The following is a 16,094-nucleotide window of genomic DNA, read 5'->3' on the forward strand; positions in this document are numbered from 1 at the left end:
GGAGGTGGCAGCCTGAGCCACCACCACGACCACCAGGTCCTCAGGGCGAGGCTGTGGGGTGCTAATCCAAGTTGTCATTCAGTTCTCCGTATCGAGGGTGGCAAATATGAATTGTTCCAAAACACTCAGCTGTGAGGGTCAACAGATACCAGCTTTGCTATGTTGGGGATTCACCCATGCATCGTAACCTTGACCGACAGCATGTGACAGGACCAGGGAAAGAACAGTCTCCTCCCAGGCCATCTGCATGTCACGGTCCACCTGTGGTGGTGACGTGAGATGCTAAATGCTTTCACCACTGTTCCCATCGCTGCCTGTGAGGTTACCTCGGTGGGATAACTGGCTGTTTAAAACCAGAGGCCACTCTGCTACGTTTTACTGTCCCCTACAAGTCCTGTGGTGTCCTCTCCACGCCGCCCAGTGGGAATGTCCTACAGCCATGATGACCAGAGCAGGTCAGGCTGGGAGGCCTCGAGCGACTCCTCGCTCTGCTCAGTTCTGATCGAGCAGGTTTGGTGTTTTTATTCAGACTTCTGGCTGCTGCTGAGAGCTGATGTCAACGCTCCACAGCCAGGGCTCCACATCAGGCCCCCCCTTTTCTGTCCTTCGGGGCTCCTCCACCTCCTTTGGTTCCCCCCCCTGAACCGACCAGCCCCCAGTCTGTGTGTTTGCAGAACAAGCTCCCGACACCCGCTGGCACTCGCCAGGAACAGTGGAAAATCATGCACCCAGAACAGAAACGAGGATTTGAAGTTTACCAGAAAGACAAAAAAAAAAAAAAAAAAAAAAGAATTGTGGTTTTTTGATTTTATTGTGCTGGTGAGTCCTTGTAGTCAAGGCTGATGTGTTTTAAACAAACATGCTTACGGGTGTGGCAGAACTGACTGTACAAGTCTAAACTCAGGTACCTTTTATAATGCAATTAATGTACAAACTTACTGCTTCGACTTTTTGCTGTAGTGAAGGACAGGAGATGTCAGAGCACGTCTGTTGTCAGCTTTCACTTCTTAAATGAAGGGAAGGGTACCCTCTTTGTAAAAAGAGCCATCTGTTACCTATCATCTGGATTGAAATTATTTCCGTGAAATAGTCTGGGGAACCCCTCTGGTTGTTCAGCGTTCCCGTGGTTTGGCCACACTTCTCCCTTTGAGCACAGGACTCCATCCAAACACCTCTTGGCCGGACCGCTCTAGTTGAGAGGTCCTCAGAGCATTACGATCCACGGCAAGTCCCATGATTGCCCACGCCTCAGCTTTACAGGACCCCAAGGGATCTGTCAGACAGTTGCAGACTGAAATCAACCCCCTCGATCTGTGAAAGACAGGTATTTGTGGGCAGCCCAGCAGCCAGCGTGTCGCTGCTGACTGACAGCTCCTGAGGTTGCGCTGAGCTGCTTGGAACTGGGGGGCACTTAGGGGGTTGAGGGCGCTTCTAGCAGAAAGGGTTTCAAGCTGGAACCAAGCCTGGAGGCTCCAGGGAAGAACGTCTGACTTGCAGGGCTCTGAAGCAAGCTGCAAGGGTCGAGCAAGCCACGAGAGAGTGGCGAAGTGGGGAGTAAGAAAAGGGAGCGTGAATTTCGTTGCTATTCTCGGCTGGATCCTGCCTTCTGCCAGAGCCTGGAAAGCTGCACGGATCCGCTGTCCAGGAAGAGTTTCCTTTGTTGTCCCTGGGGACCAAGCTCTGAGGGCCAGGACAAAACCTGGATCCTCTGCTACGCAGCTCGGAGACAGAGGTTTTGCTCTGGCGTGGGAAGGAAAACGTCTCACGGCATTTCTGCCTTCGGCCGAACGGACATGCCCTTCCGCTCCGTACGGGCACCTGCGTGACAGAGCCTGGCTCAGCGAAGCAGGACCTACCAAAACATGGATTTACGGAGCCTGTCTGGGGGGGAAAGCAGTGCAAGCAGCTCCCGTGAACTTTCTGTGAAGGAAGCAGAACGGCTTTTGTTTTCCAGCCCAATTTTTTCTGGTTGCGTTCCTTTCTTGGAAGCACTGCTGACAGTTCTGCTTGATCTCACAGCTACGCCACAGCAGGCTGGAGAGGGGGGAGCGGAGGGGAATCCCGAGCCAGGCAGCATGCGTGCACAGGCAGCGTGGCCCTGCTCCACAACTGGCACCACCACCGGCCAGGAAAGCTGGCTGGGCAGGTGCAAGCACTATTTATTTAAGATTATTTACCCTGCAGGTGAATTTCCACATCTCGGTCTCACTGGAAGGGAAGGGGCTGGTGAAATAAGTACAAGAACCACCTTTCCCACCTGGGATGCAGCCACGCAGTGCTGCGATCCCCGCGGTGGCTGGCCGAGCCGTGGGGCCGATCACAGCCCAGCATCTCTGGGGCAAACGGCTGGGCTGGCCCTGGGGTGGGCTCGGGGCCAAGTCGGAGGGGCTCGGCTTGGGGAAGAGAGGCTAACTGCCAGCCGGGAGCGAAGAGGTGGTTCAACAGGGCTTGTGAACGTGTAAAGTTACTGCTGATGATGAAGCGTGGAGTTTGGGATGTTGTATTGGGTAAGTCTCCAGATTTGAGCTGCGCTTTTATAGCCCACTGAGCCTTCTGCCAGGGAGGCAAATTTTAACCAGAGGACAAGCAAAGGGCAGGGTGAAATCATTCCTTTAATGGCAAAGAAATAGAAAACCAGGAGAGCGGTGCTTTTTTATGAGATCAGACAGTTTCAGGCCTAAAACATTCATTCCTTTCGAGAGCCAGCCCAGCGGAGCAAACCTCATTTGCAACTTGGCATGAATACCCGAGTTATCCAGTATTACCGTAACTCCGAGTCAGCAGCGGTCTCAGAGGCATAGGTAGCTTTCAAACCTAATAAAACCAACCGATAGATCTTTCAGCTGAAAAAGCCAGGGAATTTGTACATCGGAAAAAAATTCCCTGGTGTTTTTCTGGGGTAATAAATGGACTTTGCAGTTTAAACGCAAACCGAATGACAAGGTGGTGGGATGCTGAATGTGGGCGCCCCAGTGGCTGCAGTGCTGGGAGCATGGTGAGCTGTGCTGGATTCAGCCCATCCCTCGCAGGGCATCCTGCTGGGGGACCAAAGGAGACACAGGGGCTGCACGGCCTCATCCAGCCGGGAGGAAAGTGGTACGTGTGGTGTGCATTGTGACATGGAGGAGGGCGAGAGGTTTGCCTTCCCAAGCTGCAACGGTGGCTGCAAAGATGATGAACAAAGTTAATTTGAGTTGACTTGAGTTAGCCGGAGAACAAAGTTTGAGTTGCACAAAGTTAATTTAGCGGTGTTGTTTCCAAGCGAATTTGAACCAGTGTGAAGTTTATGCCATGCAAATCACTTGTGCTGTGCAGCTGAGTTTTCTTTTTCTTCTACTTTCTTTTTTTTTTTTTTTTAAATCTGGTCACTGGGATGCCAGTGCTGGATTTACTGTGTTACCGAACCCAGCCTGGGAAAAGCAGCAGCGGCAGCAGATGCTGACATGTCGTGGCTCGGGGCGAGAGGGATTTCGCAGCCGACGCTTCTGGACAGCTTTGTGGGTGGCATGTGCTGTGGGCTCGCTCCCAGGAGGGTGGTGGGTGGCAGCCCCCCGGGTACGTGTGGGTGCCTGCGTGAGTCTGGGGGCCGTGTGGATGGGACAGGTTCGGTGGGGTCTGACCCTGCATGTGGAAAATGCAAGGAAAGGGAAAGTGGAAATACGGGGTATCCACTCCCCAGCAGTTTTCCTGCAGCTGGTTGGGAAGGGCAGTGTCGGCATGGCCGGAGGGGTGAGAGCCTGTCTTGCACGTTGCGGTGGAAGCAGCAATCCCAAGCTCAGATGTTGCAAACAAAGTTTTTCCTGAGCCCTTTCCAGCACCTGTTTGCCAAACCCCCTTTCACAGGGGTGGCTGGAGCAGCTTTCCTGTAAATGCTGCTCTTGTCACAGCATCTCTGGCAGCTACCCAGGAAATTAAGGCAATTAATGAGCAATAAGACACATGAGCAGTGAGAGGGAAGGGCGGCATTTCAGATGAATGAATCCCACATGATTGACGCTGCCTGAAGTAACCTATTTGCAAAAACATACCTCACCCCCCGTATTGTGCTTTGATGAGGTTTAAGCAGAAGAGCTCCCAGGAGTGTGACTAAGGGGCAGCATTTTTGCTGGCTGGGGTACAGCTCAGATGGCCTCAGGCAGCACGTTGTGACAGCAACCTCTGTGATAGATAATTTGATCTGATTGACCTGACCAAATGTGTCACAGAAAGAAGGTTTGCTCCCCTGAAAACTAAGTATTCAAAATCCTCCCTCTGTTTTACACAGAGGTGGAAGTAAGACCTCTGGAAATTTTTCATTATAAACAGAGGCAGAAACTAGTGTGTGATCGTGGATTTGTAGCAGCGCCTCAGGCGCAGCGCTCTGACATCGCGGTGAAGGCTGTAGCCTCTGGGATTGTGGGGTGATTTCTGGTTCTCTTTTTGGCTAGCACTTCCAGCTCAAGGCTGAGAGACATTTCCAGGGTTGTATTTCACTAGAACTGGTCGCTTCCCCTGCGTAATTCTGGTTTGGGTGAACTGTTTGATGTTTACAAGAAGCAAAAAAACCTCCCAGGCGATGCCGAGGTCTGCAGCAGCCACTGGTACCATCTTACAGTGAAGGGGGCTGTCACCCTGAGGTTGATATATGTGAGTTCACATTCCTGAAACATAAATATTTCTATAAATATTTTTCAGGAAGATGGAGAAGCAAGTGTCTGAGAAAAACAAGAAGTTATATAAACAAGTGTTATCTACCTGATGTTACACTCCAAATACCTCATCTACTGAGTAATCTGGATATGACATAACAGGGGAGCTGGCCCAGAGCTGGCCAAGTGAAATGTTCTCACCCTGCAACAATGGAAAGCAAATCAAAGGGAGATGGAATTGCCTGTTCCCAGGCTGCCTGTCCCCTGTGACCTTCCTCACGCTCTGTTTCATCCATTTCCAACAACAAGCTTTTTTTCCCCCTTCCTTTAAGGAGTGTAATGGATACCCCTCCGTCCGTGTGCTGGGAAACAGCTCGCTGCAGAGGAAGCAACGCAGCTCTGCTGGAGCAAATCCCTGTTTGCAAGCGGAGCGTGTGCTGCTTTCCCAGCATTAGGTGAAGAAAACTACAGGGCTTTGAAAGCAATCCCACAGCTGAAATAATAAAGTCTTACTTTAGTTGAATATCATTATGGATGACCCATCTTTCCTCCTCTCCTTGCATGAGCAGTCCCAATAGTCTCTGAATACTGTACTGAAAAGGGAAGCAGGAATGCACGGGATGAAAGTGCTTATTCTGGTAATGAGCCCCACATTCTCACTCTTTCCAAGGCTAGAAGGTCCCCACAGCCCCTGCTTAATGAGAGAACTAATCCATTTTCCGTATGGATTTTCCACAGTTTCCACAATTTTCCACAATTTCAATATTCTTCCGATTCCCTAATACTCAGATTTTTCAGGATGATGCACGCAGGTGCCTGGGTGCTTTTCACCAGGCTTCGTGCCCTCTCCTGGTCCTGCTCCACCATTCCCAAGCCAACAGCCCAGTGTTCTCCAGCCTGCTGGTTCTTCAGGACTGAACCATGCCTGCTGCTCTCCGGAGCAGTTGTCGGGAGACCCACATCTGCCAGCTGCAATCAAAGTCTTTGTGTAAATTATGTTTGCAATGGGCCATTCAGGTGTGCCCTGTAATGCTATAAATGACTCTGGATTATTTTTTTTTTTTTACAGGTTTGAAGCTAATGGCTAGAAATGCTTTACAGCCATAAAGAATACGTAGCAGGGCAGGAGCGTTGCACTGAGAATGCGTCTGCTGGAGGAGGAATGGTTTTCAAGTCTGTAACAGGCTTCTGGGGTCACTTGTCATAATCCTGGAGGCAAAGGTGAAGCAATAAATCTGCTGTGACTCACATTGTCCATCTGGTAAAGAAACCCTCAGAAACATTACTGCAAGGCATCAGATTTATTCTGGAGACAGCAGGTGAGGCGTGTTGGGGCAATCCCTCTAAAATTGCCCAGAAACAAAGGGATCCCAAATGAGGATCTGAAACAACCCATGGATGCAACCCATAGGCATGGTTTTCTCTGCCAGGAAGAAAACCAGCAATTCAGGTTATTTATCTCATTGCAATTTAAGATGTCTGTGTTTCTGCACTCATGGATGCAAGCATTATTCTGCTATTTAATATAGTCACTCTTCAGAAACCTGAAGTGACACCTGAAGAAAACTGCTGGTAGACCTGTCAGCTGGGAGCCTTGCATCCCGTACCCAACGTCCCATCCACTGCTCGTGCTTCCTGGCTGCCCATCATGAGAAATGGGATTCTACCATGCGAGGGTCGGTGTTGAGGAACCTGAGAAAGAAACCTCTCCTTTTTAGACAGAGCTTGCTTCAATGAACTGAGACAACCTGGGTGGCCCAGGAGTCCTTTGCAGTTATAAATATAGCATGGTTTCATTTAATAGCCCTATTTCTGCCATGTTCATGGGAAAAGTCATGTGGTAAATAATTAGCTTCGTAATTCCTAGAAATTGGGAACGAATGCTCCATTGGAAAGGCATTACAATAGGTCTTTTACCATTAAAATTTGTGGTTTGCTTGGATCTTATTTCTGTGCTCTTCCGGAAGTTACAAAGTTGGAGTTGCCTGGGATTTAATTGCCACCCTGTGTCTTGCAGTGGGAAATCAGTAGCAGACAGAGAAAGGATAAACCCCTCCAGATATCTGTTGCCTGTGCTGGAAGAGGGGGTTTCTCTGGAAATCTGTGCTTGGGAGCCCCCAAAAGATGTTGCTGTCTGCTGGGCAGAGGGCTCTGCATGTTGGCCTGGCAGCAGGAGCAGACAGCCCGGGCTTTGCCAGCGATGCTCAGGGTGTTTGCACAGAAAAAAGGTTGAGGTCTTCCCCATCACGGTCTTTTGGATATCGTGTTGTGTCATTATCTGGGTTTGGACTGCACAGACACGTTCTCACAGAGGTGGTTAGCCGTCTTGCCTATCCCGAAGCACCGATCTGGACTTGCACAGGGTGGTAAAACTGTCGGGACAGGTTTTGCCAGGAAAGAGTTTCAGGCTTCCAAAGATGTGAGTCAAACCCCAACTAAGAGGATAAAACCTGTGTGCATGCGCCTTGGGATGCAGTTGGCAGTGGGATGATCAGAGCTGGGATCTTCCCTTTCAGTAAAGAGATGGGGGTTGGAATGGGGGAGGATGGGTGGGTGCCTGCGGTGCTGGGCTGTCACACAGAGGCTTTGTGCAAGCAGGGCAGCACTGAGATGGGAGTAGCCAACTCATTAAAAAGTGATTAAAACCCCCTAAAGTTATTCATAAAATTGCACCAATTTTGTGAATAGCTACGAGGTTTTTAAAACTTTCAAGGAGAGAGGGGAAGACAACTCAAAAAATATCTATGCATTCAATTAAAACCTCTTTCAATCACTATTTTCTTTAGGAAACACTATCATTTTATGCTGCAAGGTCTGGTCAAAACCAGGCTTCCAACCCTCCCTGCAGTGTCCGTGCATCCATCCCACAGCAGCGCAGCTCCCTCTCCCGACTGCAAAGCTCACCAGTACCGAGAGGATGCTGCTGCAGGCTCGCTGCGAGGCAGGCTCAGTTTTGCAGAGTAAATGTCCTTTAAAGCGTGAAGGGACGCATCGCTGCCTGTGGGGATGGGCTAGATTAAGACATCCCAAATCCATAATTATTTCAGGTTCCCTGTCGAGCTGCGTGGCCCGGTGGGACCTTCCCTACCTCCAGCCATTCTCACCAACTCTCATTTAAAGAAAATCTCTATTTTACAGAGTGAAGGCTGCTAAGGGGTGGGCGGTGGGCAGGGGCACCTGCGGGCAGCACCTGGATGTGATGATTTTCCGACCTCGGCTGCAGGTGCCGCAGTGCCCGGCCAGGCGGCTGCTGCCATCGTGTGTCCCAGTGCTCCGCTGGGTGCTCCGCAAACACGCTGTGTGCCTAAACCACCGGGCGCTCTGACCTTTTAGCCCTGTGAGATTGTTTTGAAGTCTTCCTCAGCTGTGGGTAGCTTAGATTATCCTCAGGAATATGGGGTTTCTGCTTGTAAAAGGGCTTGACAAGCCCTGTTTGTGTCACCCAAGCAGCTTTAGCTTGGCTGCAAAGAGTTTGGATGGGGGTATCTCCTTTGAAAACTTTGAAAAAAAAGATTGGGTTTTTGTGCTGCAAACCGTGTGGTCAGCTCTATCCCCAGAGCAGCGTTCTGCCAGGGTGCTGGAGCTGTGCTGGACTTTGAGAAGCTCCCAGGACAGAGGAATAGAAAGGTGGGCACTGTGAGCAGATGAAGACACGGATCTCACACTCTCATCAGCTGTGCCGCATTGCCTGCCGTACCCCACGAACTGCGCGGGGTGTGCTGAACCCGGCTGGGGAAGTGGCCCAAATCTGCCCAAACTGGACCTGCCAGAGGAGCTGGCAAGGGGGCACGGGCTGCTGGGGAGCGAAACACATGTCAGAGCCTGGCAGGGACCCTCCTGACGGGATCCTGCCCTCGGGAATACAGCTGGAGCTGGGTCTGTGGGGACTTTTTATTGCTGCAAGAAGATAAACCACCGGAAAAACCACACTTTGCGGTAACCCAGCGCCTCCTTGCAGCCTCAGCATCAGGCATTAGATGTCCTTGCATGCCGTGCCACTGGCATGCACCTCTCCGGTGCCCGCAGGCTGCAGGTGTGACATTTCATGAGGGTGACACCTTGGGATGGAGGTGGCTCTTTTCCAGCTCTGGCCTTGTGGGATGGAGGGGACTTTGGTGGTGGTGGTGGGGGAAAGGCACTTGCTGCTCTGCTCATCTTCACGCTCCCCTGGGGATGCTGGCTCAGGAGCTGCCTCGCCTGGGGGGTCATTTTCCGTGAGATCCCAGCGAGCACTCACCCGTGTGCATCCCGGCACCTGCAGCTCAAAGTCACTTTCATGGTGATCCTGTCAAATTACATCGAGTGGCCCTTTGTTGTGGGAAATCAATAGCTGCCTTGCGGGCCTGTTGATGTCTCAGTGAAACCCATTAAATTATATGAGTTTGATCCCAAAGTGGCAAACACAGCAGTGTTTTAAAATAGCTCCACAGCCAGGAAACCCAATATCACACCCATAAAGTGATTTTTTTGTGTGTCCAGCAGTGAGCAGGACTGGAGAAACAGAAGATGTTACTCATCCAAACCCTTGGTGAATAATTACTGGAGCGGTGTGAAATATAAATAATTTCCCCGCTTCTGTCACTTTGAGGACAGCGAATAAGGACAAATAAAATGCTGTGGGGAAAACGAATGTGCCTGGTGCTTAAGCAGTGAGGAGCAGCCTTGAGTGTGCTACTAAATTGATGGTCTGACACGGAAGACCAGCTCACTCCTGGAACTTGCAGTGAGCACCCTTTGGGGAGCACCCGACAGACCTCTTCTTGCTGCCAGTGCTTGCTGCTGTGCCATCTGCTTACCCTGAACTTCATTTACTGAGCGTGCTTGTGGCAGTGATCCCTCACCCCTGGGGATCCCACCTAGGCGTGCAGCCGCCTGTGTAGATAGATAGACCAGCAAACCCTGGGGCTATGTGAAATTTGGTCCTGGGTGTCCCCAGGGTGGCTGAGGGCAGGTCACAGCCAGCTGGCAGCTGCTGGAGCAGTGCCCCAGTGTCAGCACAGCCTGCCAGGCTCTCTGGCATTTTCACATCCAACTCTTCCTCTGGCCACCCGCCAAGAGGCTCGGGGGGTTGGGGGTGGGGGTGGGGGGGTGGGAGGGGGTGGGGGGTGGGGGGGGTGCTCCCACCCTGGGGCTCCAGCGTGGTGCTGGGGTTGTGTGAAGCCAGCCTGGCTTGTGGGTGCAGCCTCTCTCGGCACAGGTTTCATGCCAAAATCGCTCCTGCTCTGCAGTTTCAGCCTGGCTTTGAGGACAGGGAGCAATGCTGCAGGCAAAGGGATGCTCAAGCAAGTTTTATGCCCTTCTGAATAACCTCCACGTGTTCCCAGCTTTGGCCACAGGTTAAATATGTTCAGAATATGGAAGGTTTCTATTTTATTTCTCTGCACTGAGCATCCCCTTAAACAGCTCTCAGCCAGCATCCTGCCTGTGCCCTGCGACTCTGCCCGGGCTCTTGCCAGAGGGGCTTTGCCATCGTGCCTACATGCTGTACCCCAGAGGGAGTCCTTCTTACATTTAAAGCTGTCAGATTTTAGCCTCCGGTCAGTAATTAACAGTATTTATTGTCAGTAACAAACTGGGGAAACCTTTCCTCCCAAAATTTGTCCAGAAGTGGTATCTGCTGGGCAAAGGTCAGGAAATACATGACTTTAGAATTTAATTATAAAGGGCGTGAGCAACGGGAAAAAGGTCAGTCCCTCTCCACTTTTGCTATGAAGAAGCTTGACTGCTCTAATTTCAATACATTTGCAGACACATTTTGTCCATTAAAATGATGTAATTTGACAGTTTCATGTTGCAATTGCAGAGGTCAATTATAAAGAGGCAATAATTTATTTAGGTGCAATAACTCAAAAAAAATTTTAATCGATGGTCATTCCTGCACACAGGCTTATAAATCTGAAAGTCCACAGTTCCCTGTTTCTGTGCTCTTTATGCTGTTACATATGATCTGACATGAGGTGTACCAGGCACAGGAAACAAAGGGTAATTTTGAAAGGTCATCAGAAATGGATTAGCTTATTCCAAGGGTTCTTAAAAGTTCTGACTTAAATTGCATGTTGAAGGGGAAAATATTTTGGTCTGCTTTATGTGAACACTATTACAAATAATAAACCTGCTAGAAAAATGTTACAGCATCTCTTCCCTACAACTACACACTCACAGGCTCTACCTGTGAGTGGCCTGTAACTTTAAAACAAGGGTGTGTTGGTTTTGGGGTTAAATGCTCATTTCATCAATTGCCAAAACGACAGGGCTGGGTAATGTCTTCTTATCACCCAAACAAGCAGGCTAAAAAATACCCAAACAAAACCATCTGCCCCCTGAATTTCTTTATCAGCACATCAGCAGAGGGGTTTTACCTGCTGTTTGCCTGCATCCCTGCACCTCACAATAACAACAATTCAATACTCTTTGTTTTCTAAGGTTTCCACTCAACAGCGGCAGCTTCCCTGGGGAGGGAAAGCCATGCCTGGGGCTGGTGTGGAGCCCTCAGCACACATGTCCTGAATTTCACAGGATACCCACAGCCCCAGCCGGGAGCTGGGCTGCTGCTGGGAGCTTGGAAGAAGCCACACAGCTCCCAGCCCTTCTCCGGGACGAGCTTGGGTACGTCTTGGAAGGTGAGTCTCTTTATGATTTGGTGCTTTAATATATTTTTAAAGATTTATTTGATGTTTGTTTCTTATGGTGGTAATTCCTCGTAGTGCTCTGGTGAACATCTCAGAGCTGTGGGGAAGTCTGGGCATGTGGGGGCTGTGATCTCCTAATGCTGCAGGAGTTTTGTTTGATGGTCAGGTTAGTCCAGCTAATTCCCCTTGATGAGTTTCCCAGATATCCATGGGTTGCCTTTAGGATTATGACCAGGGAAAACCTGAACTCTCACACTGTGCCCAGTCTACATTTGTAGCAACGAGTGCAATGGGGGGGGGTGAGTACTCAGAAAAGCCCTTCTGCTCACCCGCTTCCACGCGGGGGGTCTCCCACCCGGGCTGAGCCCATTCCCCCGTGGCTGCCGGCTGGCCCTGGAGCAGGAGGGGGTGCCTGGCTGCAAGCAGGGTGCTTTAAAAGAGGGGAAGGTTTTGCTCACTAACGTAACTGTAGTTGGAAGAGGCTCTGGAGGTATTTAAAGTCCAAGTCTGCATTTTGTCTCAAAGCAAGAGCCAGCATAGCACTCTAAGATCAATGTGACATGAAACGGGATGTTCGAAGCCTCCTGCTTGCCTCAGCCTGGATCAGAAACTTGTGACCCCAGTGACTGGGCTGGGCTCGGTGTTTGATTAGCTGTGTTCCCCAAACCACGAGCTCTGGACCCCTCAAAGTGCAGAGGGGAGGGGGTTTGTTGAATTCTTAGGAGTTAACTTACAGCTCACCTGTACATGGTTTTCCTGGCTCGTCTTCAGACCAGTGTGTTACCTTGGTGCTGTGGGCAGTGTGGCGTTTTCAAACCTGGCGTATAAGTTTGGTATGAAATCACCTGGTGATTACACGCTGCATTATAATAAACACAAATTAGTGCAGGGACTAAAGCAGCCGTTCCAGCCCCCTGGGCTGTGCCAGCAAGGTCATTGTCACTCTACCTAATTCCCATCTCTGTAACGGGGTCGTCATTCCTTCCTCCTGCCATCAAACCATTAGATTAACCTCAATCCCTCAGTCATATTAGGAAATATTAGTAAGTCATATGTGACATTTTGCACCAACTGAGGCTGCAGTCCTGCCTGTTGGAAGTTTTTAATTAAATACAACTCCCCGCTGTGCGCTGAGGGGCAGGGGGGAGCAGGCAGAATTCAAAGGGGAGATGAAAGCCGCTGGCTCTGCCTGCCACGCTGGGCTGCAGGCAGGACTTCTGCTCTGTCTCGGACCTTTCTTTCAGAGGAGCCCTTGGGTTCTTCAGGTCGCCTCTCATTTGAAATTACAGCACATGGGTTGAGCTCCTGCTCCAACAGCCTTTCCAGAAACTGCTGGAAAATATTGGGCATAGCACGTGGCTGAGCCTCCTATGAAAGCCTGCGGAGCAAACATCGCCAGTGATGGGGGTAAACCAACGCTTTGTGCCGAGCACCACATGCATCAGGGAGGGAAAAGCACTGGGCCAAGATCAAGACTTGAAGCTGGCGTGGCAATAGCCTTTTCTTGAGATCTCCGAGTTTCTGAACCTGGAGCTGGGGGTGTGGGACAATATGTCTGATCTCTCCCAGCCTTCAACAACCTTCTCATCCTTACTGGAGCCTTCGACTGTAGTGGTCTGGGACCACGTGTGTGTGCCCTGGCTAGGGCAGCAGCGGGGAAGCTCACTACTGAATGTCAAGGAGGGGAAAGTGGAGCTGCAGCTGCTGCCTTTCCTTCTGCAGCGTGCCCTGACAGCCGTCGGGCAGCGTTTGAGCTCTGCAAAGCAGCGTGGAAAGCAAAACGCTCCTGGATCAGCAGCAGAGGCAGTGGGCTGCTCTGCGTATGGGCTCTGCTGCTGTGGGACGCTGTGTGGCCTGTCTGCTCTGGGTTTATCCAGACCTGCAATTAATGCTCATTGCTTTCACCGGGATGAACTTTGCCTGGATTTAACTTTTTGTCTCCTTTCCATTCTCTCCTATTTCTTCCTATGCCACTCGGCATCTGCATGATGCGCATGCATAAAGCTTGCCAGGCAGCTGGTGGCTGCTGGTGGTCCTGCTCTCTCCACCTTTAACAAAGGAGCAAGAAGTGTGCTGGATGCCAGGGAGCCACAGCTCAAGCGGCAGACAGGTGTTCTAGAGCAGGCAAAACCCTATTGTTTCCACGTGGCCATCACTTGTTTGGTTTCTTCTTCTGGCCCTGGCTGATGGCTTCTTGCCAGGGACCTGGGCAGTGCCGTGACCAGTAGCACGTGGTGGCAGGAGAGGCTGGCAAAGCCCCAGTGCCCGGGTTGCAGTCGTGTTTATTTGCTCAGTACAGACAGTGCCCCTTCTCCCTGGGCAGGCAGGAGGGGATGAGTTCTGGCACATAGAGCCCAACCTGACATCTGTGCCTCTGTCCTCCCCTTGGCTGGGGGGTGATGGGTGGGCTGGGACCAGCCTGAGCACATGCCTTGGGGGTTCCTGTGTTTTCTCACCTGGCTCAGGTAAGTAGAACTGCCTTTCCCCTTTTTTTCCTTGCTTTTTCCATTTTCAGCCTCGTGGAAACTTGGGAATAACTAAGCCCCTAGCAACACAGCCCAGTATGAATGAGGGCCTTCTTCCAAATGTCTGAGTGGCTGAAACCTTTTCTATCTAGACCCATTTAGGAGGAAAAATGAGTATTTAAATGCCACAGAGCTGTTTTTGACATTTACATGAACTGACTTTGACAGAAATAGAGAAATAGTCGCAAACTTCCAAGTCAAGTAATGAATCTCGATGGCACGTGGAAAGAAACATTCAGAAAACCTCCTTTATAAATTTCTTCAGTAAATAGTTTAAATAATGAGCATATAATAATACTAAAATGTGTGTGGCTAATACAGTCTGAACCAGTCTTTTAGCAGAGGGATGTCTAAAGGAGAAAGAAGCCTATAAATAACCTGAGGATTGTGAAAATACAAAAAAGTGCAATAATTTGGGCCATGAGGGGTGCGGGCTGTTTGGCACCAGCAGTTGGTGTGTAGGGATGCCATCCTAAGCTCATGGCAAGGATGATAAGACGTGTCTTGCCTTCGATTAGCTTTGCTGTGAGCTGTGAGTGGGGACTGAGTGATGACCGGGTTGTACACCAGCCTGCTCTGAGCATCCCTGTAAATGAACACAGAACTGTTCAAGCGTTCCACACAGCTCCCATGAGCCAACATCAACCCCCCGAAGTTCCTCCGTTTTTCACCATTAATTTTGCATTGCTGGAGAAGAAGGAAACCCAGAAAGGTGAGAGCTTGGTGAAAGAGGGGCTCAGCCCACGGGTGTTCTGGCCTACTGCCACACACCTCTGTGCCCCAGCTACTGAAAAGCCTTTCAAGAGCCTCCAGCCATTATCCACATACTCCAGCAGAGAGAACTGGGCTCCCACTCACTTTTCTCTGAGCAGCAGCGAGAGAAAAATGCACGTTCCCCCACCTGCCACCTCAAACAGCAAGGTTTCACCCTAATTTACCTGAATAAAGATGGGTGGTTAGAAGAAGAGGCTAAATAGTATCTCCAGGAAGGCTTTCCTGGGGGGTCTTGGTGCACTGCCAAGTTTTTTCTGTTTAAAGAAATAATTTTTTATCGTTTTTTGGTTTTTTTTCTCTTAAAGCGGTAGCGGGTCAGGGCTGTTGGTTATGCTGTTCCTCCTTTGGAGGTCAGGCACAGGGCTCAGCATGGGAGGTGTGTAACGCTTGCACAGGGGTGCTGGGCTTGCTTGCTCCTGCATCAGAGATGTTCAAATCTGGGGATGTGGCCCTGGTGGGGTACAAAGTCCCCTGGAGCTGCCTGCGAGAGGGTCTGGCTGCTGTGGCTGGGTGGGGGGAAAGGCTGTTGGGAGCCTTTGGCCACTCTAGTGCTCTGGGCACCCCCAGAGGGGCTGGTCTGAGCTCTCTGGTGCCTTTCTGGGTGTGAACTCAAAATGCGAGCATCTCCTCGAGTGTGTGTGGGGGAGATGAAATGATCTAGTGGTGTTTTGGCCAGAAGATGTATTGCTCCTACTGCAAGCCTAGATCTTCACCTCTGTAGGTGTGCACAGGAGTATCGCAAAGGGATATCCTCATAATACACAGTCACAGGATTAGAAATATTTGTCCAGCTGAGCACTGTGGGTTGCTCTGTAGCTGTGAATGCTGCAATGCTCCAGCGGGATTTTCATCCTATAGGGATGGCTATTCATCCTACAGGGACTTCTTGGAGTATAAGTAGGGCGTCAGAGGCAAGTTTTATTTACTAGCAAGAAATTTGCTCTCTGCTGTCCTTACAAAGAGCTGCTAGAATGGGGGGTGGGGGGTGGGGGGTGGGGTGGGGGGGTGGGCTGCAGATGTGAGAGGACATGCAACAGGAATACTCTCTTTAGATAAAAAATGCCCAAAAGGCTGCTTTGTGTTGGAGCAGGGCAGGAGGGGCTGTGTGGGGGTGGGAGCAGGCAGGCAGCACCCAGCGGGGCCCCTCGGGGGTGACCTCCCCCCCCCCCAAAAAAAAAAAATCCGCCCCCCTTCCCCCCCCCCAGTTGCTCTTCGGGCAGGAGCCGCGCGGGTCCCCCCCGCCGTGTGGCGGTGGGAGGAGGCGGAGAAGGAGGAGGAGGAGGAGGAGGAGGGAGCCCCCAGCTCCGGCATGAGGCCGGGCTGAGCGATGTGCGAGCAGGCAGCGCGGTACTGCCGGGCCGGCGTGCAGAGGCTGCTGCTGCGCAAGCCGCCGCCGGCGCTCCGCGGGCTGGACGGGCTGCTGCGCTGGGTGGTGGCCAGGATGAGCGACAAGGCTGTCGCCGAGCGGGAGCTGCTCACCCCGGGCGTAGCCGCCGCCGCCGAGCAGAGGAAGGGCACCTCCGTCATCCTCGATGTGA

At 51.1% G+C, this 16,094-nt stretch overlaps 1 protein-coding gene across 5 annotated transcripts in view; it reads left to right on the top strand.

Moving 5' to 3' along the window:
* The first annotated feature begins 9,720 nt into the window (after positions 1 to 9,720).
* NECAB2 (N-terminal EF-hand calcium binding protein 2) overlaps positions 9,721 to 16,094 on the top strand; it is an 88,920-nt gene continuing 82,546 nt past the window's right edge. For 4 of the 5 annotated variants that reach the window (XM_080411141.1, XM_080411142.1, XM_080411143.1 and 1 more), the window contains exon 1: positions 15,826 to 16,090. In XM_080411141.1, the coding sequence (XP_080267267.1) occupies positions 15,884 to 16,090 (207 nt within the window). In that variant the 5' untranslated portion in view covers positions 15,826 to 15,883. Of the gene's footprint in view, positions 11,249 to 15,825; positions 16,091 to 16,094 lie in introns of those variants that run through there. The other variant, XM_080411145.1, reaches the window with a different exon arrangement.

This window comes from Falco punctatus (assembly GCF_963210335.1).
Source record: "Falco punctatus genome assembly, chromosome: 14".
Taxonomy (NCBI): Eukaryota; Metazoa; Chordata; class Aves; order Falconiformes; family Falconidae; genus Falco; species Falco punctatus.